We start from the raw sequence: 27,066 nt of genomic DNA on the forward strand, positions 1-27,066 counted from the left end.
GAGCACTGGGTCCTAATCCCGGCTCCGCCGCTTATCTGCTGTGTGACCTTGGGCAGGTCGCTTCACTTCTCCACGCCTCAGTTTCCTCATCTGCAAAACGGGGATTCAATACCTCTTCTACCTCCTACTTAGACTGTGAGGCCTGATGACCTTGTATCTACCCCAGTCCTTAACACACAGGAAGTGCTTAACAAATAGCACAATTATTATTACATTAATCTGTAGCAACACCCACGCTTACACACAGTGGGAGGTCACTTGAGGTTCGAAATGGAAAGTTCCAGACACATGCAAAAAAAAAACAAACCTCAGAAAAGGTCTTTCCAAAAAAAAAAAGCCACTTTTAGAGAAGAAAAGAAGGCTAAATCTGACAAACACCTATCTAACCCCCCAACCCCCTTGTCTATTATTCTTTCTTTTTTTTGGTTCTTGAAAGATCAAATAACCTTTTCCGTTTTTCTCTGTGAAAGCAGATTATGAGATTGTGCTTCTGTATAGTCACACAAGCTTGTTTTCCCCGGCAGTTGTGGGCAGCCAGTCGCAACAGCTGGAGAAGCAGCGTGGCCTAGCAGACAGAGCACAGTCAGAAGGTCATGGGTTCGAGACCCTGCTCTGCCACTTGCCTGCTGTGTGATCTTGGGCAAGTCACTTCACTTCTCTGGGCCTCTGGGTTCCCTCATCTGTAAAATGGGGAAGAAGACTGTGAGCCCCATGGGGGACGTGGACACAGTGTCCAACCTGATTAGCTTGTATCTACCCCAGTGCTTAGAAGTTGCCTGGAAAATAGTAAGCGCTTAACAAATTCCATAATTCTTCTTCTTATTATTATTACTATCTGGTTGGCTCTGATCCGCGGCTAGCAGGTGATAAGAGATGCCGTTTGCTCTGCGGTGGTGGAAAACAGTCTAGAGAGTGACTACAGCTGAACCATTGTTTCAAAGTGGGTCACCTTTCAGATGCAAAACTCCCCGGTCAGTAAGATGTGTCCCTCTCAGCTCCTCACCTTTGCGGAAAAGAATAACTTTGGGCTAATTATTGCCCTTCCTGCTGGCTCCAGTTTGCTCAGGAGCTAATGGCTGCCAAGTGGGTCACTGACGCACCCAGGGCCTTTTGCTTATGGCAAACTCATGCTTTTTCCACCTGGATGTCAAACAGAAGGTTGTAAGGCAGGGTGGCCTAGTGGATAGAGCCCAGGCCTGCGAGTCAGAAGGACCTGGTTTTTAATGACGGCTTGTCTGCTGTGTGACCGTGGGCAAAGGCGCTTCACTTCTCTGGGCCTCAGTTCCCTCAACTGGAAAATGGGGATTGAGACTGTGAGCTCCATGTGGGACACGAACTCTGTTCAACTTGCTTAGCTAGGTAAGCATAGTAAGCGCTTAACAAATACCCTAAAAAAAGGACGGGTGGGGAGGGCTTCCAAGAAATAATAACAATAATAATGTTGGTATCTGTTAAGTGCTTACTATGTGCAGAGCACTGTTCTAAGCGCTGGGGTAGAGCCAGGGTTATCAGGTTGTCCCACGTGAGGCTCACAGTCTTAATCCCCATTTTACAGATGAGGTAACTGAGGCCCAGAGAAGTTAAGTGACTTGCCCACAGTCACACAGCTGACAAGTAGCAGAGCCGGAATTCGAACCCATGACCTCTGACTCTCAAGCCCGTGCTCTTTCAACTGATGATGGTGGCATACGTTTTGCACTTCCTATGTGCTGAACATTGAGCTAAACACCAGGGTAGGCGCAAGTGGAAATCACCCTGGATACAATACTCTGTGTCCCACAGGAGTCTCTGTCTAAGACCCAGAGAGGACGAGTATTTTATCCCCATTTCACAGACGAGGAAGCTGAGGGACAAAGAAGACTCAAAGCAGGCAGAGGGTAGACCTGGGATCTGAACCCAGATGTCCTGACTCCCAAGGCCGTGTGTTCTTTTCACCAGGTCACACTTCCTGAGATTCCCTTATGGGATGTCCAAGAAGAAGATGCATCTAATTCAGACACACACACACACACACACACACACACACACACACACACACACTTTCTTAACTGAAACCATCAACCACCCATTAAAGATCACCGTTCTGATGGGTTCTAAAAACTGTCCAGGAGGTCCTAATAATAATGAATAATAATTTGGGTACTTGTTAAGCTCTTAATATGTGCCAGGCACTGTTCGAAGCGCTGGGGTAGATACAAGTTAATCAGTCCCTGTCCCACATGGGGCTCACGCTCTTAATCTCCATTTTACAGATGAGGTAACTGAGACCCAGGGACGGAAAGTGACTTGCACAAGGTCGCACGGCAGATACGTGACAGAGACGGGATCAGAAACCAGGTCCTTCTGATTCCCAGGCCTGGGCTCTACCACTAAGCCACACTGCTCAAATAGACCAGATCACTTGGCCAATCTGAGTCAGGCAAATGTGAGGAAAGACTCACTTCTAGACCATAAACTCACTGTGGGCAGGGAATGTGTCTGCTTATTGTTGTATTGTCCTCTCTGAAGTGCTTAATACAGCGCTCTGCACCCAGTAAGCACCCAATAAATACAGTTGAATGAATAGAGTGGGATAAGGCCACATGTCTATACAGGGTTTTTACACAGCGCATTACTGGATCCACAAAATGCTCTTGTTTTTAAAAATGCCCCGCCAAAATTCATCGAAAGGAACATTCCACACAGACCGTATGGGCATAAAGTGATTCCAGTTGGTCCTAGATCACAAACCAAGTGAAAATGCAAAACTGAGCCTGCCACTCTAGGTGATAAAATGTTGACAACTTTCCCTTGCAAGGATTTTCTGTTATTAATTACACTTCAGTGTACAAGAGTCGCCTCGGTTGCTTTTTAGAGTAAACCGAGCCCTTCCTGGAGAAAAAGCAGCAGCCAAGAAGCAGAGAAGCAGTATCGCCTAGAGCCCGGGCCTGGGAGTCAGAAGGACCTGGGTTCTAATCCCGGCTCCGCCACTCATCTGCTGTGTGACCTTGGGCAAGTCACTTTACTGGGCCTCAGTTACCTCATCTGTAAAAATGGGGATTAAGATTGTGAGCCCCTGGTGGGGCAGGGACTGTGTCCAAGCTTATTTGCTTGTCCAGCGCATAGGACACATAGTAAGTGCTTAACAGATATCATTAATATTAATAAATAGTCACTTCCCCCCCCCACACACACACACCAATTTTTCATTTGGAGCATGGAGGTAAAAGAGCAGCATTTTAGCGGGGAATGAGATCTGGATAACGACAGGCTTCAAGGAGCTGATAGGCCGTGCTGCATTTCCCTTTGCCTCCATTTCTTCATCTGTAAAATGGGGGTGCGACACCTGTTCTCCTTCTCCCCTGGGCTGTAAGTCCCTCATGCGACAGGGATCTGGTCTGACGCCATTACCTTGCATCTTTCCCAGTGTTTAGCACACTGCTTGGCACTTAGTAAGCCCTTAACAAACACCACAGTGGTTATTATAATATTATGCTAGTACAGAAAGCTGTCACTCTGGGTCTTTTTCGCCCTGACGGGAAAGTCTCAGATCTCTTCAAGGCCCAGAGAGGAGCGAGGCTGGGTGTCCCCCTCGATCAGCCTTCCCCCTCCCCCAATCCAAAAAGCCTTCCAGCAGCTGTCGCCCCAAGTTTCCACCCTCACTAATTATTCCAGTAAGAGGCACTTACTATTTTTGCCACCTTCTCACAGTGCCTCTTTAATGCTTACTGTTCTCTGTGATAATTACTGTGATCGCCTCATCCTGAGGCAACTTGGCTTCCTCCGGGAGTCAACGTGACGGACCCGCAGAGGGTGTCCAGCGCTGCCCAAGCTTGGACGGCGAGGCCACGAAAACCCCAGTGGCTCACGGTCTTGAAGAAAACTGTGAACAGGAGTCTTGCAAAAATGGGCCATGGTCCCAGGTACCGCCCACCCCCTGCCACAAAAGAGATCAGGATCCACTAGTGAGGTTTTGTTTGCTCCACTGATCTATTGAGTCATCTCTATTTTTGAACATCTAACAGTCATTTGAATAACTAAGCCACTGAACTCAAAACCTACCTTTAAGAAGCCCTAAACCTCTCTCTCTCATACGCATTTTCTCTCAAACACACATATTTTCTCTCTTTCTCTCCCCCACACACACATTTTCTCTCTCTCTCTCACACAGAAGGGCACTTGGAGAATCTGTATTTGAGAGATTTTTTTTTTATGGTATTTGTTAAGCGCTTACTACGTGCCAGGCACTGTACTAAGCACTAGGGTGGATACAAGTCAGTTGGACCCAATCTCTGTCCCACATGGGGCTCCCAATCTTAAACCCCGTTTTACAGATGAGGAAACTGAGGCTCAAAGAAGTGAAGTGACTTGCCCAAGGCCCCGCAGCAAATGACGGAGCAGGGATTAGAACACAGGTCCCCTGACTCCCAGGCCCCTGCTCTTTCCACTAGGCCACACAGCTTCCTGTTTAAATCATTTGTTTCTTTGGTGAACACTTGGGTGTTAAATAACTCAATATCTGAAAGGAGCTAGGCCCCGAAGTTACATGAGAGCAGGACATGAAAGATGGTTTGCCTTCTAATAGGATAATCATGCGCTGTTCAGGTCTTTTCACGTACCAAAGCAATCATTAACTTGCCTTCCAACCACATGGATCTGGGTTTAAATGAGGACACGGATGTCAGAATGGCCATTAAGCTAAATTATTCACCATGAGCGTTTCGCTTACTGATGTCGCCTGCTAGAAATTCTCTTTCATTGCCCGAACCACCAGGCAGGCTGCACTTCCTTAGAACTGCTTTTATTTTAATATTTCAGACTGTAAAGAGGGTTTCTGAATTCCCACGGCCTAATAGATGGAGCACGTGGCTGGGAGACAGAAGGATCTGAGTTCTAATTCCGACTCTGCCACTGGTCTGCTGTGACTTTGAGCGAGTCACTTCACTTCTTTGGGACTCGGTGACCTCACCCGAAAAATGGGGATTAAGGTTGTGACCCCCATGGGGGACAGGGACTGTGTCCAACCTGACTTGTACCTACTCCAGTGCTTAGAACAGTGCCTGGCACCTAGTAAGTGCTTAACAAATACCATAATTATTATTATTATATGAACAAGCTCTCCTACAAGATCACTTTGAGGGGGAGCACTTCATTTGGCGTGTTCAAAGGGTCCCTTAGCAAGGACACAGGGGTGGCTCACCCAAGGGAAGAAAGCACTGCCAGATGGATTTGTACGGAGGCCCTGCAATTCCTTTCACAAACACGTGTGAATTCACATACACACACACACACACACACACACACACACTAATCCTTTGCGGGTGCAAAAAGAATCTGGGCTGAGACTCAAAAAAATTGCTCTTACAGCTGCACATTCTGTCCCAAAGCGTTTCATATTTGTGGGGTGGTGGTTGCGGGGCCGGGGGGGGGAGAACCAAGGGGGTCATATGTCAGTTGCATGTGCACACAGCACGACACTGGGATAAACAGCGATTTTTAAATCGGGAGTCTGAAAACTGCCAGCTGGAAGAACGAGTTTCATCTGGCCATCTGATTCCCAGCTGGAACGATTCAAAGAGTGGAGTACTTCTGAACTGCTCCAAAGAATTCTTAAAAGTTGGTTCAGAGGAAGCCAAAGACACCCAGGAAAGGCAGAGAAAGCCTCATCGAGTAACTGAGGATTAGAAGCAACATGGTCTAATGGTTAGAGCCCAGGCCTAGAAGGCAGAAAAGCCTGGCTTCTAATCCCGGCTCTGCCACTTGCCCGCCGGACAAGTCACTTCACTGCTCTAGGCCTCAGTTACCTCATCTGTCAAATGGGGATTAAGACCGAGAGTCCCATGTGGGACTTGGGCTGCGTCCGACCTGATTAGCTTGTATCTAACCTCAGCGCTTAGTATAGCGCCTGGTGCTTCACAAATACCATATTAAAAAAAGGTGGGAAATGCCAGAACAAAGCTGATTTGGTAAGGGAGAAAGGGATGTGGAGAGGGAGACCTCTGGGGATTCTGGGGTATGGAAAGCTGATTTATTTCTTTAATGATATTTGGTATTATGGTATATGGTATTTTATTTTTTATGGCATTTGTTAAGCTTTCCCTGATTTATTTCTCATCTCCCCACTTTGTATAACCCCAACTGCTAATATTTGTATTAGCTAAGCCCCCACCTCATTTATGTGCATACCTCTAGACTTCACTACCGCTTCTGATGTAAGATTTAATGTCTGCTTTTCCCACTCGACTGTCAGCTCTGTGTGGACAGGGATCAGGACAATTAATTTCATTGTACTCGCCCAAGCTCTTGGTACAGGCTCTGCACAAGGTAGACAATAAACACTACTAACTGCTGGGCCTTACCTCATTAGCAGCGTGGCTCAGTGGAAAGAGCCCGGGCTTGGGAGTCAGCGGTCGTGGGTTCTAATCCCGGCTCTGTCACTTGTCAGCTGTGTGACTTTGGGTAAGTCACTTCCTCAGTGACCTCCTCTGTAAAATGGGGATTACGACTGTGAGCCCCACGTGGGACAACCTGATTATCTTGTATCTACCCCAGCGCTTAGAACAGTGCATGGCACAGAGTAAGCGATTAACAAATACCATCATCATCATCATTACTCTCACAAGCCAATCAGTGGTATTTATAGCTGCTTACTGTGTGCAGAGCACTGTAATGATAATAATAATTATGGTAGTTGCTAAGCGCTTACTATGTGCCAGGTCCAGTTCTAAGCGCTGGGATGGATACAAGCAAGCCGAGTTGGACACAGTCCCTGTCCCGCATGGGGCTCACAATCTTCATCCCCATTTTCCAGAGGAGGGAACTGAGGGCCAGAGAAGAGAAGTGACTTGCCCAAGACCACAGAGCAGACAGGTATAGTGCTTGGCACACAATGAATGTTTGAATGCCACAATTGTGATTTAATTCTGCTCTCCCAAGTGCGGAGCACGGGGCTCGGCATGCACCAGTCGCTCAATAAATAAACTTGATTTATCAAACTCAGGGCTTGGTACGAAGCCATACACACACTCAGCATCTTCAGGAGCTGGCAATTCATCCCACGCTGGCATTCGTTCAGATGCCAGCTCTTTATAGCGTCTGTTCCAAAGCCCAGAGATGGTCTTTTTCTTTTTTTAATGGTATCTGTTAACCAATCAAAGGTATTTATTGAGCGCTTACCGTGTGCAGAGCACTAAGTGCTTACTACAGTGCTCTGCACAAGGTAAGCGCTCAATATATCCGATTGACTGACTCAATAAATAGGACTAGATGCACTGAACAGAATCAGCGGACATATTCCCTGCCCATAATGAGCTTACAGTCTAGAGAAGGGCTTAATGCACTGAACGAAACGCTGGGGTCGATACAAACTAATCAGGTTGGACACAGTTACTTTCCCCGTCCCCCTTCAATGCCTTATTGAAAGCCCATCTCCTCCAAGAGGGCTTCCCTGACTAAGCTCACTAAGGGCAGAGGCTGTGTCTGTTTACTGTTATACTGTGCTCTGCACGCAGTAAGTGCTCGATAAAAACGATCGAATAAATAAACGAATATAATATAACAGAGTTGGTAGACACATTTCATGCTCATAATGAGCTTAAGAGTCTAGGGGGGAGGTGGACATTCATATAAATAGGTTAAATTATGGACATGTACATATGTGCTATGGGGTTGAGGAAGTGGTGAGTAAAGTTTGCAAATCCTAAGGCAAAGGTGACACAGAAGGGTGTGAGAGACAAGGAAATAAGGGCTTAGTTGGGGCATTTGGTATTCGCTCCACCCTCAGCCTGACAGCACTTCGGTACCTATTAATAAATTATATATTATAAATCACTTCTATTAATGTCTGTCTCCCCCACTAGACCGTAAGCTCGTTGTGGGCAGGGAACGTGTCTACCAACTCGGTTGTTTTGGACTCTCCCAAGCGCTTAGTACACTGCTCTGCACACTAAACAAAAACTCCTCACTCTAGGCTTCAAGGCTCTACATCACCTTGCCCCTTCCTACCTCTCCTCCGTTCTCTCTTTCTACCGCCCACCCCGCACGCTCTGCTCCTCCGCCGCCCACCTCCTCGCCGTCCCTCGGTCTCGCCCGTCCCGCCGTCGACCCCCGGGCCACGCCCTCCCGTGGTCCCGGAACGCCCTCCCTCCTCACCTCCGCCAAACTGATTCTCTTCCCCTCTTCAAAACCCTACTTAACACTCACCTCCTCCAAGAGGCCTTCCCAGACTGAGCTCCTCTTCTCCCTCTACTCCCTCTACCACCCCCCTTCACCTCTCCGCAGCTTAACCCTCTTTTCCCCCCATTTCCCTCTGCTCCTCCCCCCTCCCTTCCCATCCCCTCGGCACTGTACTCGTCCGCTCCACTGTATATATTTTCATCACCCTATTTATTTTGTTAATGAGATGTACATCGCCTCAATTCTATTTAGTTGCCATTGCTTTTACGAGATGTTCTTCCCCTCGACTCTATTTATTGCCATTGTTCTCGTCTGTCCGTCTCCCTCGATCAGACCGTAAGCCTGTCAAACGGCAGGGACCATCTCTATCTGTTGCCGACTTGTTCATTCCAAGCGCTTAGTACAGTGCTCTGCACATAGTAAGCGCTCAATAAATACTATTGAATGAATGAATGAATGAATACAAGCCCTCAGTAAGTACCTTTGATGATTATCCAAACATAAGGAGGAAAGCTGGTGGCTAGAGCAGAAAATCTTCAGGAAAATGAACTTTAGAGTGTGACTTGGCCTGAGAGCTGAGATAAAAGCATAGCTGAGGAAAAGAATGCTTATAAAAGATTTCTAATGAGCACAGATGTTTTCTATTCACAAGGGGACAATTCTTCGCTTTGCTTCGCGTTTCCCCTACCCTCTGCTGAAAGGAGTCTCTTCGTCCTGTCCCAGGCCGAACCCCGTCCCTGACTAAGCCCCGCCTTTCCTCTTCTCCCACTCTCTTCTGTGTCGCCCTGACTTGCTCCCTTTATTCATCCTCCCTCCCAGTTCCACACCGCTTATGTCCATATCCATAATTTCTTTACTTAGATTACTTTCTGTCTCCCCTTTTAGACTGTAAGCTCACTGTGGACAGGGAATGTGTCTGTTTATTGTTATACTGTCCTCTCCCAAGCATTTAGTACAGTGCTCCGCACACAGTAAGCATTCAATAAATACGACTGCCTGACTGAGTGGTCCTGAATTCTGGGAGGAGACGTCCTTTCTATAAGACTTTGAAGGGAGGGAGGTGATTTTCTGTCGGATATGAAGAGGGAGGGCGTTCCAGGACAGAGGTGGGATGTAGATGCATGAAAAATACCATTATCATTATGAGTATTATTACTCCTGCGTTATTATTATCGTTATCATTACTCTTACCGCCTCCAATAGGCGAATCACAAAAAGGAATCACAACCAGAAGTATTATGTGTTCACATAAAAGGGCAAGAAGACAGGATAAAAGACTACCAATTCTCTCTAGACTGAAATCTCGCCGTGGGCAAGGAATATGTCTGTTATTCTGTACTCTCCCAAGCGCTTGAACGAATGCACTGCATTCAGGAGGACAGCAATATATACCATTATCATTGCTATTACTTGATTCTATTTATTGTTCTTGATTCTATTTATTGCTATTGCTATTGCTATTGTCTGTCTCCCCCTATTAGAATGTAAGCCCATCAAAGGGCAGGGACTGTGTCTATCTGTTACCGATCTGTACATTCCAAGCGCTTAGTACAGTGCTCTGCACATAGTAAGTGCTCAATTAATGCTATTGAATGAATTAGTATTATATTATTACTATCTTTATTATTACTCTTACTACTTCCAACAAGCTGATGAGAAACAGGCAACCCAGCCCGAACTGTAAGCGTTCAGATGAACGAGAAAGAGAACAAGACAAAAGACTATCAATTCCCTCTAGACCGGAAGCTTGTTGCGAGCAGGGAATGTGTCTGTAATAGTGTTATCCCATACTCTCCCAAGTGCTTAGTACAGTGTTCTACCCAGAGTAAGCGCTCAGTAAATACCACTGATGGGTTGATCGATCGATTCCCCTTTGTGGAATCTCCACTGTCCACACTTGGGTGCCAAAAATGCCAAGATAAATAGAACCACTAAACCACTAGACCACTCGGTCTACCTAATTTTTCAGAATGCGGTGAGAGCCCATTAGCTTCCGGTCGGAGGAATGTTGAAGGAGCTGGAGCACAACAAAAAATTTTAAGGGTGCACTGCAAGTTATTTCTGGAACAAGGGAAAAGAAAACACTTCTGCGTTTTATATCTTCTCTTCAAACTTTCCGGAAGCATTTACGACACACCCCGGACCACTCCAAGATATAACGTTTCTCCTCAAACCTTAATTTTTAAATCCTGATCAGGTGATTTTGGAAAATGTAATATCCTTTCCAAGACTAAAGAAGAGCAGTGGGAGAAATCAAATGTGTCACTGATCCCCAAGTACCGCTATCAGAAATACTCCAAAAACACTTTCCAAGAAGTTGGAGCAGCGTGGCCTAGTGCAAAGAGCGCGGGCCTGGGAGTCAAAGGACGTGGGTTCTAATCCCGGCGCCGCCGCTCGTCCGCTGCATGATCTTGGGTAAATCACTTCACTTCTTTAAGCTCCTCATCTGTAAAACGGGGATTAAAACTGGGAGTCCCAGGTGGGAACGGGGAGGGTGAGAAGCGGGAGTAAAACATGGCTCACGCTAGTGCAAAGAGAAGCCAAGGGTGTTCTCAGTGGTGGCTTAGGCTGGGGGGATCGGCTGGGGTCACCACCAATCCTGGGTGGGTCTGTGGTCTTGGGGGAAGTTATGGGAGGGGCGAAAGACTGAGGGTGGTGAGGACATGCCAGGCTTTGGGGCACTGTCCTTCGATCTCGCTGCCGACCTCTCGGGCATGTCCCGCCTCTGGCCTGGTACGCCCTCCCTCCTCATAGCCGACAGACGATGACTCTTTCCCCCTTCAGAGCCTTATTGAAGGCCCACCTCCTCCCAGAGGCCTTCCTTGATGTACCCTCCTTTCCCCTTCTCCCGCTCCCTTCTGCATCACCCTAATTTGCTCCCTTTATTCACCCTCCCCTGGCCTCACAGCACTTATGTCCATATCTGTAATTTATCTGTTTCTACTAATGTCTGTCTCTCCCTCTAGACCATATGCTCGTTGTGGGCATACTGTTATATTGTTGTGTTGTACTCTCCAGAGTGTTTCGTACAGTGCTCTGCACACACTAAAGGGAACGTGTCTACCAACTCTTCTATAATGTCTCCCTCCTCTTCTAGACAATAAGCTCACTGTGGGCCAGGAATGTGTCTGTTACGTTGTTGTATTGTACCCTCCCAAGAGGTTAGTACAGTGCTCTGCACATAGTACGGGCTCAGTAAATACGACTGAATGATTGATTGATTTGGTTTCCGGATGTAACCTCCTAAAAGGGGTCCGGCGAGACCCTTGTCGAGGGTCAGTCCCGGCACCAGGAAAAGAGGTAGGGGAGAAGAGATGCTGAGGAGAAAAAGAGCTCAAGGTGCAGGGCAAGGGTTAAATATCCTGGAATTTGGGGAAGGGAGGGGGGAGTGGGTGAGGAGCAAGGTGGGAGATTGCGGGGGAGAGGGGGCAAGTTTGATCTTGCATAGGGTGGGAGGCGAGGAAACAAGTTTACTCGGGAAAGCTGGCCCAGGGGGCAACTTCTGGCGTGGCGGGGCAGAATAATAATAATAATTGTGGCATTTGTTAAATGCTTATGATGTGCCAGACACTGTACTAAGCGCTGGGGTGGAAACAAGCAAGTCAGGTTGGACACAGTCCCTGTCCCACAATAGGCTCACCGCCTCAATCTCCATTTTCCAGATGAGGTAACTGAGGCCCAGAGAAACGAAGTCACTTGCCCCAGGTCACAAGGCAGCAGACCAGTGGGAGAGCCTGGATTAGAATCCAGGTCCTTCTGACTCCCAGGCCGGGGCTCTATCCATTAGACCACGCTGCTGCTCTAGTGCTTCTCTGGGAGAACCGGGCCGGGGAGTGGGCCTGACCAGAAGCTGAAAATCCTGCCTTCCGACCTGGCACTGGGATCGCAGAGACTGAGTCGTTCTGGCCGGGATCCCGGATGGGATGGGAACCACGACCTGGGTTGAGAGGGGAGGGGAAGTCCCTCTCTCTCGGCCTGGCCCTCCCTCCCTCCCTCGGCCACGACGTACCTTGGAGGCCTGGGGTGTGGAGAGCACGTGAACCGTGCTGGGCTGGACACCGTTAGCCTTGGGCCGCTTGTAAAGGGCGAACCGGCTCTTCCTCCGTCCTCGATCACCGCTCGGCAGGGTCCCGTTGTACCTAAGGAAAATGGGACAGTGCTTATTATCGGGCCGGGACGGGGGACGACAGGATAGAATGGGGCCTAAAGACCATTCATTCATTCAATTGCATTTACTGAGCGCTTACTGTGTGCACAGCACTCTACTAAGCGCTTGGGAGAGCACCGTACAACAATAAACAGTGACATTCCCTGCCCACAACAAGCTCACTGTTTAGAGGGGGGGAGATAGACATCAATCCAAATAAATAACATGACAGATATGGACATACGTGCTTTGGGGCTGGGAAGGAGGGAGAGCAAAGGGAGCAAGTCAGGGTGATGCAGAAGGGAGTGGGAGATGAGGAAAAGCGGGGCTTAGTCTGGGAAGGCTTCTTGGGGGAGGTGTGCAAACAGATGTGAGATGTGAGAGGACACTGGCTGGGTGAGAGAAGGGGCTTGGGTCGGGGTGGAGGCCGGGGCTGAGGTTGGGGTGGAGGCCGGGGTGAAGGCCAAGGTTGAGGCCAGGGTTTGGGTCGGGGCTGAGATTGGAACTGAGGTCGGGGCATGATTAGAATTTAGGAAGAGAAAGGCATGAGTAGAGAATCAATGAAAGAGGCCATTTTTCCAGAGACAGGAAGGAGGGCAGGGAATATGTTCACCAACTCTGTTATACTGTACTCTCCCAAGCGCTTAGAGCAATGCTCTGCACACAGAAAGCGCTCAATAAAAACCACAGATTGATTGACTGAGATTAGGAGTATTAGAGACAAGAGAAAGGCAGAGACAGACACCCAGTAACACACATAGGCACACCAATGGAGGGTGGGAAGGATGAAAACTCACTAGAGTCTCTTGAAAGACTTGCAGATGGTTTTTTCTCTCTCTCTTTCTCTCTCTCACACAAAAACACACACAAACACACACAGAGAGACAGCAGGCCAGGGATCCCATGCCTGTGACAGACCCTCACAGAAACACTTATCAGGCCAAGGCTTTCACTCCCGTGACAGACACACACACACACACACACACACACAGGGCAGGCAGCCAGGGCTTCCACGCTTGTCCGCCGTGGCTTCCCCGGTCCGGTACCCGTGGATGTGCCCTACCTGGGCCTGGGGCAGCCTGAACCCACCCCTAGCCAGCCTGGGCAGGACAGGGCTTTTCACAAGGTGGGCGAGCAGGAGGGTGGAAGGAGGGACAAGCTACTCCTCAGGCCTGGAAGGACTGAGATTTGACCAAAAATGCGGCTGAATTTCCTTCGGAAGTCTCCCCGGGCTCAGACTTTAAACACATACAACTCATTTCTCCCTGCCAATGTGGAGTCAATCCTCAATTTGGGGATTTAAAGAAAAATTATAATTTAAGCTTTAAGACTTCAGGTTGGCTGCCAGAAACATTTGAACGGTGAAGGAGGACGTGCCCTCCCACCCCCCAAAAAACGCTCCCGCTTTAACCCCCGGCTCCTCGAGATGCAGCTCAGATGAACCACCCTGGCAACCATCAAATAGAAGAAGAAGGAAGAAGGAAGAAGAAAGAAGAAGAAACAAGGGCAGGATCTGCTGGTGCTGAACTTTGGGGACTCTTTTGAAATGTGTACGGTATTTGTCAGTCAGTCGGTCAGTTGATCGTATTTGTTGAGCACTTACTATGTACTAAGCGCTTGTGAGACTACTATAAGCTGATCCTCTAGACTGTAAACTCATTGTGGGCAGGGAATGTGTCTGCTACATTGTTATATTGTACTCTCTTGAGCGCTTAGTACGATGCTCCATAAATCCAGTAAGCGCTCAATAAATACTACTGACTTGGTAGAATATAACCCATATAACAGACACATTCCCTGTCCACAAAGACCTTACTTGTAAATCACTTCCTACGTGCCAGGCTCCAAGGTAGATACAAGCTAATCTGGTTGGACACATTCCATGTCCCACGTGGGCTTCACAATCTTAACCCCCATTTTACAGATGAGGGAACAGCGGCCCAGAGAAATTAAGGGATTTGTCCAAGGTCACACGGCGGACAAGCGGCGGAGCCGGGATTGAACCCAGGTCCTCTGACTCTCAGGCCCGGGCTCTTGCCACTAGGCCAAGTCTAGAACTGCCACACCCTCATCTTGGTTGCCCCTGGCTCTCTTTCTAGACGTGCGTTAAATCTTCCAGATTGCCACGTTTGCCAGCCGGCTTTGATGGCTGACACAAAAGCCCTAAATCTGCCCAATCCTATTCCCGCCTAGAAACTTTAGCCAGATTTACCCTCTCCTCCCACACACGACAAGAATATTGCAGCCGGCAAGTTCCGCTTCACAGGAAGCCATACTTATGTGGATCTTGTGGTCCCTGGAGGTTTTGGGGTTACTATGGTCCATTGAAAAAGACAAAATGCAATCTTTATTTAGGTTCTAAATAGCCCCCTAGGCTGGGGCTTTTGGGTTTGTGTTGCAGGCGTTAAATTTAGACAACAAGTTTTTCTCCAGGAATGAAGGCGCAAAATCGCCAGGATTTGAAACCTGGTCCATTTTCGGGTTGGTTATGGGAACCAGAGGGAACGATAAAGTCTAAAAAAAAAGTTTCAGCAAGGGAAAGCGAAAGTCTAAAATCCGGGTAATATTTTGGGTGTGTGAGCTAAAAGGTTTAAAATTTAAATTTTTTTTAATTGAAATTATTAACACCCACCTTGGATTCAACTACTTTGCCCATATTCATTCGCTCAATCGTATTTATTAAGCACTTACTGTGTGTAGAGCACTGGGAAAGTACAATACACAGAAAAACAGCCTGTGCTACACCTGCAGTTTATTTCTATCCTTTTTTTAAAATGGTATTTGTTAAGTGCTTACTCTGTACCAGGCACTGTACTAAGCGCTGGGGTAGCATCAAACTAATCATGTTGGATACAGTCCCTCTCTCCCATGGGGCTCGCAGTCTTAATCCCCATTTTACAGATTACATAACTGAGCCACAGAGAAGTTGTGACTTGCCCAAGATTACCCAGCAGACAAGTGGTGGAGCTGGGATTATTCATTCATTCATTCAATCAAATTTATTGAGCGCTTACTGTGTGCAGAGCACTATACTAAGCACTTGGGAGAGTGCAATACAACGATAAACAGGAGCATTCCCTGCCCATAACTAGCTTTCATTAGAACCCACGTCCTCTGATTCCCTGGCCCGTCCTCTAATCACCAGCCCTCACTGCTTTCCGTTGCCCATCTTGAGCTACCACGGCACCAGGGTTCATAAACATTCGAACCAGAGCTCAGTAAAATACGAGTAAATGGCTCTCTTTCTAGACGTGCGTTAAATCTTCCAGAACATTAGTCTGTGGGGAGGTAAGTAACCTCACCGGTGCACTAACAGTGCCCTGGGGAGACTGAGAGGGTTAATTCAGCTCCCAGAGGAGAGACGATATCTTGCGTTCTTTGAGGAAAATGAGGCTATTATCTGACAAGTACAGACACGTGTCCGTTTTATTTGGGGAGAAAAGAAGAGGACGGAGACTAGATCACTTTGCTTAAAGTTCCACGCAGAAAGTTCACAGGAGAGGAAAAAGAATCGAAGCCAAGAGTTGACAGCTTCCTGTCTGTTTTCCATCGGCTGGTCTTTCACAGCCTCCCACTTCTTGAGGATTCCTTGGTCCGGGAGTCAGGGGGAGGAAGGAAAGGAATTTATTTCTCAGAGGGACCTAATTGGTTACCATGGGCTAGGAATCAATTGACGGCATTTACTGAGCGCTTACGGTGTGTGAAGCACTGTACTAAGCATTTGGGAGAGTACGATACAACGGAATTAGACGGACGCACTCCCACCCGTTACGATCTAGAAAAGCCTATCAGCCGAATATCCTTTTCTCCACCTCAACAGACTGTCAGCTTCTTGAGAGCGGGGATGTGTGTCTGCTATTTACTCACGATTAACATTATTAATCTCCATTTTACAGATGAGATAACTGAGCCCCAGAGAAGTGAAGTGACTTGCCCCGGGTCACACAGCAGAGGAGTGCCGGAGCCGGGATTAGAACCAGGGTCCTTCCGTCTCCCGGGCCCGGGCTCTATCCATTCCCGCCAACCGACTGCCTTACTTCTGGTGAAGAATTGTGAGAAAGTAGGCCAGAAAGTTAGAAAAAGTCTGAATTCTTTAGGGGAAAAGGAAGCTCTAAGCGATTAGCCGATATCTCCCTTATCTCCACCATATCTCCGAGGGAGAAGAGAGCAGATCTTACTGAAGCTTCAGGGCCGAGTTATTGATAATTTCGAGACTGGATGGATCACCTCGGATCCCTTGGATGACAGCAACGAAGCCGGGCCTACCTGGAAGAGGAAAAGCCCACGTAACCTGCCCCTGAAGGGGCCTGGAGACTCCCGAGGTGAGGAGAGAGGCCATGACGAAGCTAATTATGAAGGAAAGGAAAGCGGCAGGAAAAATGTGTGTCCTGTGCAAGAGAGGAAGGATGTTCGATGTTTTAAAATAACAAAACCAAGCACCCCCCTCCGGCCATTCCTCTGTCCCTACCGGTAGCTTTCTCCTAATGGGAACGCTTGGAATGACGTTCTGGAGCTGAGGTAACACTGCCGGTCAGGAGTGAGGAACCTTGAGGCCAGGAAGGCCTGAGAGGATGCTACACTCTGACGCCCGGATTTTTCTCCTCCTCTTCTCACCCCACCCCAATACGGCCGGACACAGAGTGAAGAAACTCCTGAAGGACGATTTAAAACTCTTCCCTCCAAACTGAAATATGACTTTTTCTTCCTGGGAAAGCCAGGTAAAAAGATAAAAATCAACCCCGAGTAGAAACGTGAGCTCCAGTACCAACACAGGGAAACGGGAAAAACGGAACCTTTCGTAGTGGGGAAGGACATAAAATGGAAGACTCCTTCCCCCTTCATATCCAAAAGATGATCACTCGCCCCATCTTCAAAAGCTTATTAAAATCACATCTCCTCCAGGAAGCCTTCCCCACCTAAGCCCTTATTTCCCCTTTCCCCTCCCTTCTGCATCCCTCTGGTATTTAGATTTGCGCATTTTATTCTTCCTACTCTCAGCCCCACAGAACTTATCCGTAATTTATTTCTATTATTTCTATTTATTTCTATTAATGCCGGTCTCCTCCCCTAGGCTGTAGCCTCACTGAGGGCAGGGAACATGTCTACCAACTCTGTTCTATTGCACTTGCCCAAGGGTTCAATAAATTCAGTAAGCGTTCAATAAATACTACTGATTGACTTGCCACCTTGAATCAGTTTCACCACTGGGTTTCAGGGTCCTTTGTTCAATCAATCTTATTTATTGAGGGTGTCCCGTTACTTCGGGAAGACCATCCAGCCCTTATAAAAACACATGTGATCTCCAGGCAGCCCTTTGCAAAACTCCACTTTGCGTAACTTCCTCTTCGTTGTTTGGCAGAAAAACCCACCGATGAATTTACAGGCACTCCGCCATCCAGCTTCCTTTCACGGATCTGATGAAGCAGCACAGAGTAATGGCCAGGGACCGGGCCTGGGAGTCAGAAGGTCACGGGTTCTAATCCCGGCTCTGCCACTTGTCTGCTGCGTGACTTTGGCAAAGTCACTTCACCTCTCTAGACCTCGGTTACCTCATCCGGAAAGTGGGGATTGAGACTGTGAGTCCCACATGGACCAGGGGACTGTGTCCAATCCTATTAACTTGTATCTTCCCCAGCGTTTAGTACAATGCCTGGCACATAGTAAGCGATTAACAAATACCATTATTATTATTATCTGATGTTTCCTTCTGCCACCATATTTTCTGGACGTTTGCAAACTCTTTCAAATGATCGCTCCTTTTTCATGGTGTTTGTTAAGCACTTACTAGGTGGCAGACACTGTACTAAGTTCTGGGGGGCTACATCTTCATCTGATACTTCCATCCCGGAATGGGAAGCGAGCGTATCCTTAGGTTTTGTCGTTTATAGGACAGAAAAATTCAAATGACTTTCTGCTTAGCGAGGTCCAAGTCGAGCGAACAGTTTTAATACGACGCGGCTTAAATCGAGTCAGCTCTAAGCGGTCTCTTCCTGCTCTTTAAAGAGGTCAAAATTCAGCCGCCAGGTATATTTTTCGCGCTTGCTCTCGTTTGAGGGAACCGGTGGTTAAGACCCGCCATTCCGCCAGACAGAAGATGGCTTCGATGAGGCGTTGCCATCGAACCCTACAGTCCTCTAGATTGTAAATTCACTGTGGGCAGGGAACGTGGCCGGTTTATTGTTGAACTCTCCCAAGTGCTTAGTGCAGTGTTCCACACACGGTAAGAGCTCAATAACTACCACTCCTACACGGTCAAGTACGGAGGCGAGTTGATCACGTTGACTTTGGGCTTCCATGTGGGGCTACCAGCCACCTGAGAGGGGGCCTTCTGCACGCACCTGGTAGTTTTCACTGCCAGACTCTGTGAAACCTGAGAGAGACCAGGAGCTGGCTGCTTCCCCGCTGGTGATGAAGAGAGAATCCCAATCTAATTTGCAAGGTTCTGTGAGGTGCTTTGAACTTAATCTCATTATGCCCAGACACCTCTCTTTTGAAATGATTTTAGGGCCCATAGTTTTGAACTTCAGAGTAAACCTTGCTAAGAATAAAGGGAAATTTTGAGATGACCAGGGCTGGCACTTCCTACCAACTGGCCACACAACTAATAATAATAACGATGATAATGATAATAATAATAATAATGTTGGTGTTTGTTAAGCGCTTACTATGTGCCGAGCGCTGTTCTAAGCGCTGGGGTAGATACAGGGTAATCAGGTTGTCCCACGTAAGGCTCATAGTCTTAATCCCCATTTTACAGATGAGGGAACTGAGTTAAGTGACTAGTCCACAGTCACACAGCTGACAAGTGGCAGAGCCGGGATTCAAACCCACGACCTCTGACTCCCAAGCCTGTGCTCTTTCCACCAAGCCACGCTGCTTCTCCATGCTTACTATGTGCCAGGCACTATATTAAGCGCTAGGATGGATACAAGGTAATGGGGTTTGACACAGTCCCTGTCCCACATAGGGCTACCGGTCTTCATCCCCATTTTACAGACGAATAACTGAGGCACTCTCCTATGAATTGACATCTTATCGTGGCAGGAAAGTCTGCGTAGGCTGATGGAGCTCAGAGCTCTGCCAGAGAGGGCTATCCGAAGCATCAGACAGAGTCGAATCACCTGTGCTGGGCAGCAGTGGCACGGCAAAGCATCAAAGGCGGATGATCGAGTGATCAAAGCGTCCATCAAAGACAATGGCAGACTCGAGTTTTTTCTGCGTGGAAGAAGGCGATGGTAAACACCTGTGCATCTTTACGAAGAAAACTCTGTGGATCCCCAGACCAGAACGACCTTATGTCAGAAGTTGAGCCGTCTGGAAGAGGATTTTGATTCAATAAGATTTAATTGAATGAATGACATTTGCCCCAACCCCAAAGCACTTTAGTATCTCTCTTTAGATTATATATTATAAATTACTTATTTATTCATACTAATGTCTGTCTCACCCTCTAGACTGTAAGGTCATTGTGGGCAGGGAACGTGTCCCTAATTCTGTTGTACTGTGCTCTCCCAAGGGCTTAGTAGTGTTCTGCACACAGGAAGTGCTCAATAAATACGATTGATTGTCTGCCTGATCAAATGGAGCAGCGTGGACTAGCGGAAAGAGACCGGGCCTGGGAGTCGGATGACCTGGGTTCTAATCCCGGCTCTGCCATTTGTCTGCTGCGTGACCTTGTGTAAGTCACTTCACTTCTCCGTGCCTCAGTTCCCTCATCTGTAAAATGGGGATTCAGACCATGAGCCCCATATGGGACATGGGCTGGGTCCAACCGGATTAGCTTGGATCTACCCTAGCGCTTAGCTCATAACAAGCGCTTAACAAAAGCCGTTACAAAATCAAAAATACAGATAATAATGTCAATCTGGTGCCTTGCTAGCTGCGTCACAGCGAGGGAAGACACTTCCTCTTGGCACCCGAGAAACGGTGAGGCTTGTTGAATGGCAACAGTCTGTGACACGATCACTGGCTCTCAAGGCTCCTTGGGGCTTCTACATTTTTCATCTGGGCCAGTGAAGTCTCGGTTTTATTTTTAGAAAGCCGAACGTCGCTGGCAAGGGGGATGAGCACTACGGAGGCAAGTTGCAACGCGAAAGGCGATAAGCAATAACGACGGCCCTTGAGCACCTCAGAGAGAAAGCAGATCGGAGAGACGGAATGTCTCTCCCAAGACCCTTCTCCTCCCCCTCTCCGGCCCCCGCCCGATTAAAAAGAAATTTGAAAAATGCGTGATGCACACAAAGGGAGCAAATGATGGGGAAGACCGTGGGAGCAGAGTGGGTAGGTCTGGGCTACCTCGGAGCTAGAGGCAAAGGTCGAGGAGAGGCGTATACCGAGTGGCAGAATGCCCTGGGTCAGTAGGCCCAGCGTCCGGCGGGTGAGGTGGTTGACGCTGGCCATTCACTCACTCACTCTTTCATTCAATCCTTCCTCAGTGGCGCGTCTCCGGGTGGAATATTCTGCCTTTTGTCAGCGGGAACTGGATCGAGGGCTGGATTAGAGAAGCAGTGTGGCCTTAAGGATGGAGCCCGGGCGTGGGAGTCAGAAGAACCCGGGTTCTTATCCCACCGCTGCCAGTTGTTGGCTGTGTGACCGGGGGCAAGTCACTTCACTGATCTAAGCACTGGGGTGGATACAAGTTATTAGGGTTGGACACAGCCTCTGTCCCATATGGGGCTCACACTCTTCATCCCCGTTTTACAGATGAGGCCCGGAGCAGTGAAGTGACTTGCTCAAGATCACTCAGTAGACAAGTGGCGGAGCCGGGATGAGAATCCAGGTCTTTTTGTGACCCAGCCCCGTGCTCTATCCACTAAGCTACGCTGCTTCTTCCTCTGGGCAAGGTATTATACTAAGTACTTGGGGGTACAATAAAGAAGAGACAATACCTGCCTTCGGGGCGCTTACAATCCAGCAGAGGAGACAGATGTTAAAATGAATTTTGGGTATAAGGGAAGCACCAACTATAAAGATATGCACTAAAGAGATGAGTAATTTAAGTATTAGAGACTCAAGTGGAGGGGTGATGTACCAGGAAGGGAAAATAGTATGAGATGAGAGATTATTGAGGGGAGGCTTCCATTTGTTCATTCAATTGTATTTATTGAACGCTTACTATGGAAAGAGCAATAAACAGACACATTCCCTGCCCACAATGAGCTCATAGTCCAGGGTGGGGGAGGCAGACATAAATATAAATAAATAAAGGACAGATATGGACATAAATGGTGTGGGGCTGGGAGGGGGGATGAAGAAAGGGAGCGAGTCAGGATGAGGCAGAAGGGAGTGGGAGAAGAGGAGAGGCGGGGGCTTAGTCTGGGAAGGCCTCTTGGAGGAGATGGGCCTTCAATAAGGCTTTGAAAGGGGGGAGGGTGAATGCCAGATTTGAGGAGGGAGGGCATTTCAGGCCAGAGGCAGGACGTGGGAGAGGGCTCGGCGGCTGATAGAGATGGAGAAGATTGGTTTTAGAGGAGCGAAGCGGGCGGGCTGGGCTGGAGTAGGAGAGTAGCAGGTGAGGAGGGAGGGGGCAAGGTGGTGAACTGCTTTAAAACCAATGGTGAGGAGTTGTTTGTTGTTGTTTTTTAATTCCAGGAGGAGATGTAATTTTAGTAAGGTTTTTAGTAGGGCCATTGGGATGGGGGCGGGGGGTGAAGGAACAGGAAACAAGGAACTGTAGGAGTTGCCTCGGAAGGAAGGGTTTCCGAACTGACAGGAAATGGCCACGTTGTGGCTCTTCTGAGGGGATGGAGGATATCAGGAAGGAGCAACTAAGAAAATTCTAGAAGCAGAGCAAGAACTACATCCCTGGACACTCTGAAACATGAAGACGGAGGCTTTTTCGCTGTAAAAGCATCTTCCTGTTATACCATGGCCAGAAAAGACTTGTCTGAGGGCAGAGGGCCCTGCTTACACAAACCTCAGAGGTGTCAATGATGACTTCCATACTCTGTACACATCACCAAACCACGGTACCTTTCTCGCTGTAAGTTTCTGTGTGTCTGCTTCTCTCTTTTCTTAATGGTATTTAAGCGCTTACTACATGCCGGGTGCTGTACTAAGCGCTGGGGTAGATTCAAGCTAATCAGGGAGGGTAGGGATTGTGTCTTGGAGCCCCATTATCCTCTCCCAAAAGCTTAGGGCAGTGCCCTGCACACAGTAAGGCTGAGATAAAGGGAAGCAGCGTGAACTAGGTGAAAGAAGTCCAAGGACCTGGGTTCTAATCCCAGCTCTGCTGGGTGACCTTGGGCAAGTCGCTTCACTTGCTGTACCTCAGTTACCTCATCTGTAAAATGGAGATTAAATCCTCCTCCCTCCAATTTAAAACTGTGAGCCCCATGTGAGACAGAGACTGTGTCCTACCTGATTATCTTGTATCAAGTACTTAATAGAGTGCTAAGCGCTTAGTACAGTGCTCTGCACCTAGTAAGTGCTCACTAAATACGATTGAATGAATCTACACCAGCATTTAGTACAGTGCCTGGACACAGTAAGCACTTAACAAGTTCCATTAAAAATAAATAAATATTATTGTTCACCTGACTGATTCAAATCCTAACCCCATCCTCTCCCTGCTGTAAAAGTGATGAGTTACAACTCACTCTCAGTAAGGATAATTAATTATAGAACATCTTAAGCGCTACGTACCAAACATTGTTCTACGCGCTGGGGTAGATACAAGTTAATCGGGATGGACGCAGTCCCTGTCCCACATGGGGCTCACAGTCTTAATCCCTATGATTAAGATGAGGTCACTGAGGCCCAGAGAAGTGACTTGCCCAAGGTCACATAGCAGGCTCGTGGTGGAGCTGGGATTAGAACCCACGACCTCTGACTCCCAAGCCTGTGCTCTTGCCACTAAGCACCTACTAATGTACCAAGCACTGCACTAAGCATCGGGTTAGGTACAAGACAATCAGTCACAGCGCCATCCATGTGATGTTCGCAGTTGAAGTAGAAGGGACAACGGGTGAATTTTTTTTTAAAGGTCAGTACCTGGAACATAGTAAGCGCTTAACAAATACCATGTACATTTGTTAAGCGCTTACTACATGCCAGGTACTGTCCTAAGCGCTGAGTCAGATAAAAGCTAGTGGGGCAAAAATGCTTCCGTTCACCAGAGAAGTCATGGCCGAAGAGAAGCTCGGAGAAGCAAAGAGAAAAGCTGACAACTGGCAGACGGAACCACTAAGTCGCAGAACAAGATCTGCAGAGATGAGATTCAGGGAAGGGACAAATCTGAGAATATCTGATGATGCCTGAGTAGAAAAAAGAGAAACCAACTGCACTCGATCGACAGAGAACCGGCAATCGATCCATCGCTCGTGCTTACCAATGCTTACTGTGTGCCGAGCACTGTACAGAGCACTTGGGGGAGTCCAATATAACAGAGTTAGACAGATTCTCTGTTCTCAAGGTCTAGAGACACACCAAAGCCCTCCGAAAAAACGGTGCTTTCTGGTAATAACAATAATGATGATAATGATGGCATTTGTTAAGCACTTACTATGTGCCGGGCACTGTACTCAATGCTGGCGTGGAGACAGACAAGCAGCATGGCCTAGTGGCAAGAGCACGGGTTTGGGAGTTGGAGGACATGGGTTTTAGTCCCGGCTTTGCCACTCGTCAGCTGTGTGACTGGGGGCAAGTTACTTCACTTCTCTGTGCCTCAGCTACCTCATCTGTAAAATGGGAATGAAGACTGTGAGCCCCATGTGGGACAACCTGATTACCTTGTTGTCTACCCCAGTGCTTAGAACAGTGCTTGGCACGTAGTAAGTGCTTAAGAAATACCATTATTATTATTATTCTCTGGGCTTCAGTAACCTCATCTGGAAAATGGGGGTTAAGACTGTGAGCCTCACATGGGACAATCTAATGATCTTGTTATGTACTTCAGGGCTTAAAACAGTGCTTGGCACATAGTAAGCATTTAACAAGTACCATAATGATTATGAATTATTATTATTCCTTGGATCCGGATGATGCACTTCCAAGAAGTTCTACAGCCCCTAACCTGCTTCCACAGACCTCTGTGGCTCCAATCCCCCCTCTCATCCCACCTCCAGAATTCTCCAGCTTCTAGGGTGGGAGAACAGAGTTCATTGTGTGGCTAAAACACGTGACTCATTTTTTTCTTTACGGGCTCAGTATCCGTGCTGCTTATTTAAATCGGCTGGAAACCAACGCTCACGTTCTGCCTCCAAAATGTTCTCCCTGGAGTCCGACCACAAAAGAATTCCCCAGCAAATCACAAGAGTCCATCAACCAGCCTGAAAGTGAAAGATCTTCCACCAGGCCCCACTCAATCAATCACTGGCGTTTCCTGAGCATCTTATTAATAATAATAATAATGGTATTTGTTAAGCACTTACTTTGTGTCAAGCACCGTTCTAAGCACTGGGGTAGACATAAGCTAATCAGGTTGGACACAGTCTCTGTCCCACATAGGGCTCAAAGCCTTAATCTCCATTTAACCGATGAGGGAACTGAAGCTCATTCACTCATTCAATCATTTTTATTGAGCGCTTACTATGTGCAGAGCACTGTACTAAGTGCTTGGAAAGTACAATTCAGCAACAAATAGAGACAATCTCTACCCAACAATGAGCTCACAGTCAAGAAGGGGGGAGACAGACATCAAGAAGTTAAGTGATTTACCCCAAGTCACCCAGCAGGCAAGTGGCTTAACTGAGATTAGAACCCAGGTCCTCTTCATTCCCAGGTCCGGGGTCTTTCCACTAAGCCAAACTGCTTCTACCTTCAGCTTATAATCATTTCTCCACATTTGCCAAATTTTTATCAAGAGTAGTCCTGAAAATGCAATGGGGCTGAGGTGTCCTTCCACAAAATATTCTTAGAGAACCACAGTTCTCAAATGTCAGTCAATCAATGGTATTTATTGAACGCTTACTGTGGGCAGAGGGTTGAACTAAGCACTTGGCAGACAGCAATACAATAGAATTGGCCCTCAAGGAGTTTACAGTTTTATGGGGAAGAGAGATATTAAATTACAGAATGTAAAAGGATGGGGTATAAGGATATTCACCTAAGTGCTATGGTATGTTTATTGCTCCATCAATGGTATTTATTGAGCGATCACTATCTGCAGAGCACTGTACTAAACGCTTGGGAGAGTACAATTCAACAGAATTAGCAGACGCATTCCCAGCTTAAAATGAACGGACAAGAGAACCTGCTGCGTGCGGAGCGCTGTGCAGAGCACTTAGGAGAGTTCAATAGTAGATACAATCCCCACCCCTCTGACACTCCGTGGAGTCTACAGTCTAGCCGGGGAGAGGCAGGCCCTAAAATAAATCACAGATCAGAAGAAGAAAAAAATGGAGAGGGGTTTGCGAGTCAGAGCTGAAAAAATAGGGAATGTAAGAGAAAAGATCGAGACAGGAAGGATGAACGAATGTTGTTATTAAAGCCTTGGGCATTGGGGGCTTTCCAAAAAGGCTGCTTGGCTGAAAAACCAGGATTAGAAAGTGGTTGATTTTGAAAATGGGTAATCTCTGCAACGGTAAGGGTGAATAATTTGTCCTACTAGATTATAGGGATAGGATAAGAGATTCTGCTGTCTACTATTCTTACCAACTCTCTACACTTCTCCTTCAGTGTGACTTCTCTCCCTGCAGTGTGACTTCTCTCTCTGCAGTGAGACATCTCTCCTTGCAGTGCGACTTCTCTCCCTGCAGTGCGTCTCGCAAACAGCAGCACTTCCGCCTCTCATGGTTCCCTCTCAGGGTTCAAGATTTCAGAACTGCTCCGGCTCAAAAGGCAGGCCGCTTCTGGAGGAGGATGGGAGGAAGGAGCATGGCCTAGTGGAAACAGCCCAGGTCTGGGAGTCGGAGGACCTGGGTTCTAATCCCAGCTCTGCCACTTGCTTGTTGTATGTGTCCTTCTAGACTGAGCCTGTTGTGGGCAGGGATTTTCTCTATTTTTCGCTGAATTGTACAGTGCTCTGCACACAGTAAGCGCTCGATAAATACGATTGAACGCCCTTGGCAAGTCACAACTTTTCTACTAAGGGCTAAGAGCTGGGAGCATCCAAGAGAATTAGCGATAGGATTTCTGCCCTCAAGGACCTTTCAAATCAGCAGATTCCACCCTACCCACCCCACACCCTCAAAGACCTAGTTCCCACTCATTCATTTACTCATTCATTCGACTATATTAAGTGCTTATTGTGTGCAGAGCACTGTCCTAAGCACTTGCAAGAGTACATATAACACTGAACAGACACATTCCCTGCCCATCTAGAGTGGTGTCTGAAATTAATAAGTAACTAAAATGGTCTTTGTTAAGCACTTACTGTGAGCCAAGTACTGTACTAAGCACTGGGGTGGATACAAGCACTTTGGGTTGGACATGGTCCCTGTCTGGCTAGGGACTCAGTCTCAATCCCTGTTTTCCACATGAGGTAACTGAGGCCCAGTGAAGTGACTTGTCCAAGGTCACAAAGCAGACAAGCGGTGGAGCTGGAATTGGAACCCAAGTCCTTCTGACTCTATCCACTACACCATGCTACGGACATAAGGGTAGAAGAGCATGAACCTGGGGAGAAGCAGCGTGGCTCAGTGGAAAGAGCACGGGCTTTGGAGTCAGGGCTCATGAGTTCAAATCCCAGCTCTGCCACTTGTCGGCTGTGTGACTGTGGGCAAGTCACTTAACTTCTCTGTGCCTCAGTTCCCTCATCTGTAAAATGGGGATTAAGACTGTGAGCCCCACGTGGGACAACCTGATTCCCCTATGTTTACCCCAGC

General features: G+C 47.7%; 1 protein-coding gene across 1 annotated transcript in view; it reads right to left on the bottom strand.

Moving 5' to 3' along the window:
- The window catches only part of PELI2 (pellino E3 ubiquitin protein ligase family member 2), a 60,120-nt gene that overhangs the window by 24,805 nt on the left and 8,249 nt on the right, over nucleotides 1-27,066 (bottom strand). The window contains exon 2 of the mRNA XM_029079439.1: nucleotides 12,164-12,293. Coding sequence (XP_028935272.1) covers nucleotides 12,164-12,293 — 130 coding nt within the window. The remainder of the gene's footprint in view (nucleotides 1-12,163; nucleotides 12,294-27,066) is intronic.

The sequence above is a fragment of the Ornithorhynchus anatinus genome, chromosome 14 (genome assembly GCF_004115215.2).
Source record: "Ornithorhynchus anatinus isolate Pmale09 chromosome 14, mOrnAna1.pri.v4, whole genome shotgun sequence".
NCBI lineage: Eukaryota > Metazoa > Chordata > Mammalia > Monotremata > Ornithorhynchidae > Ornithorhynchus > Ornithorhynchus anatinus.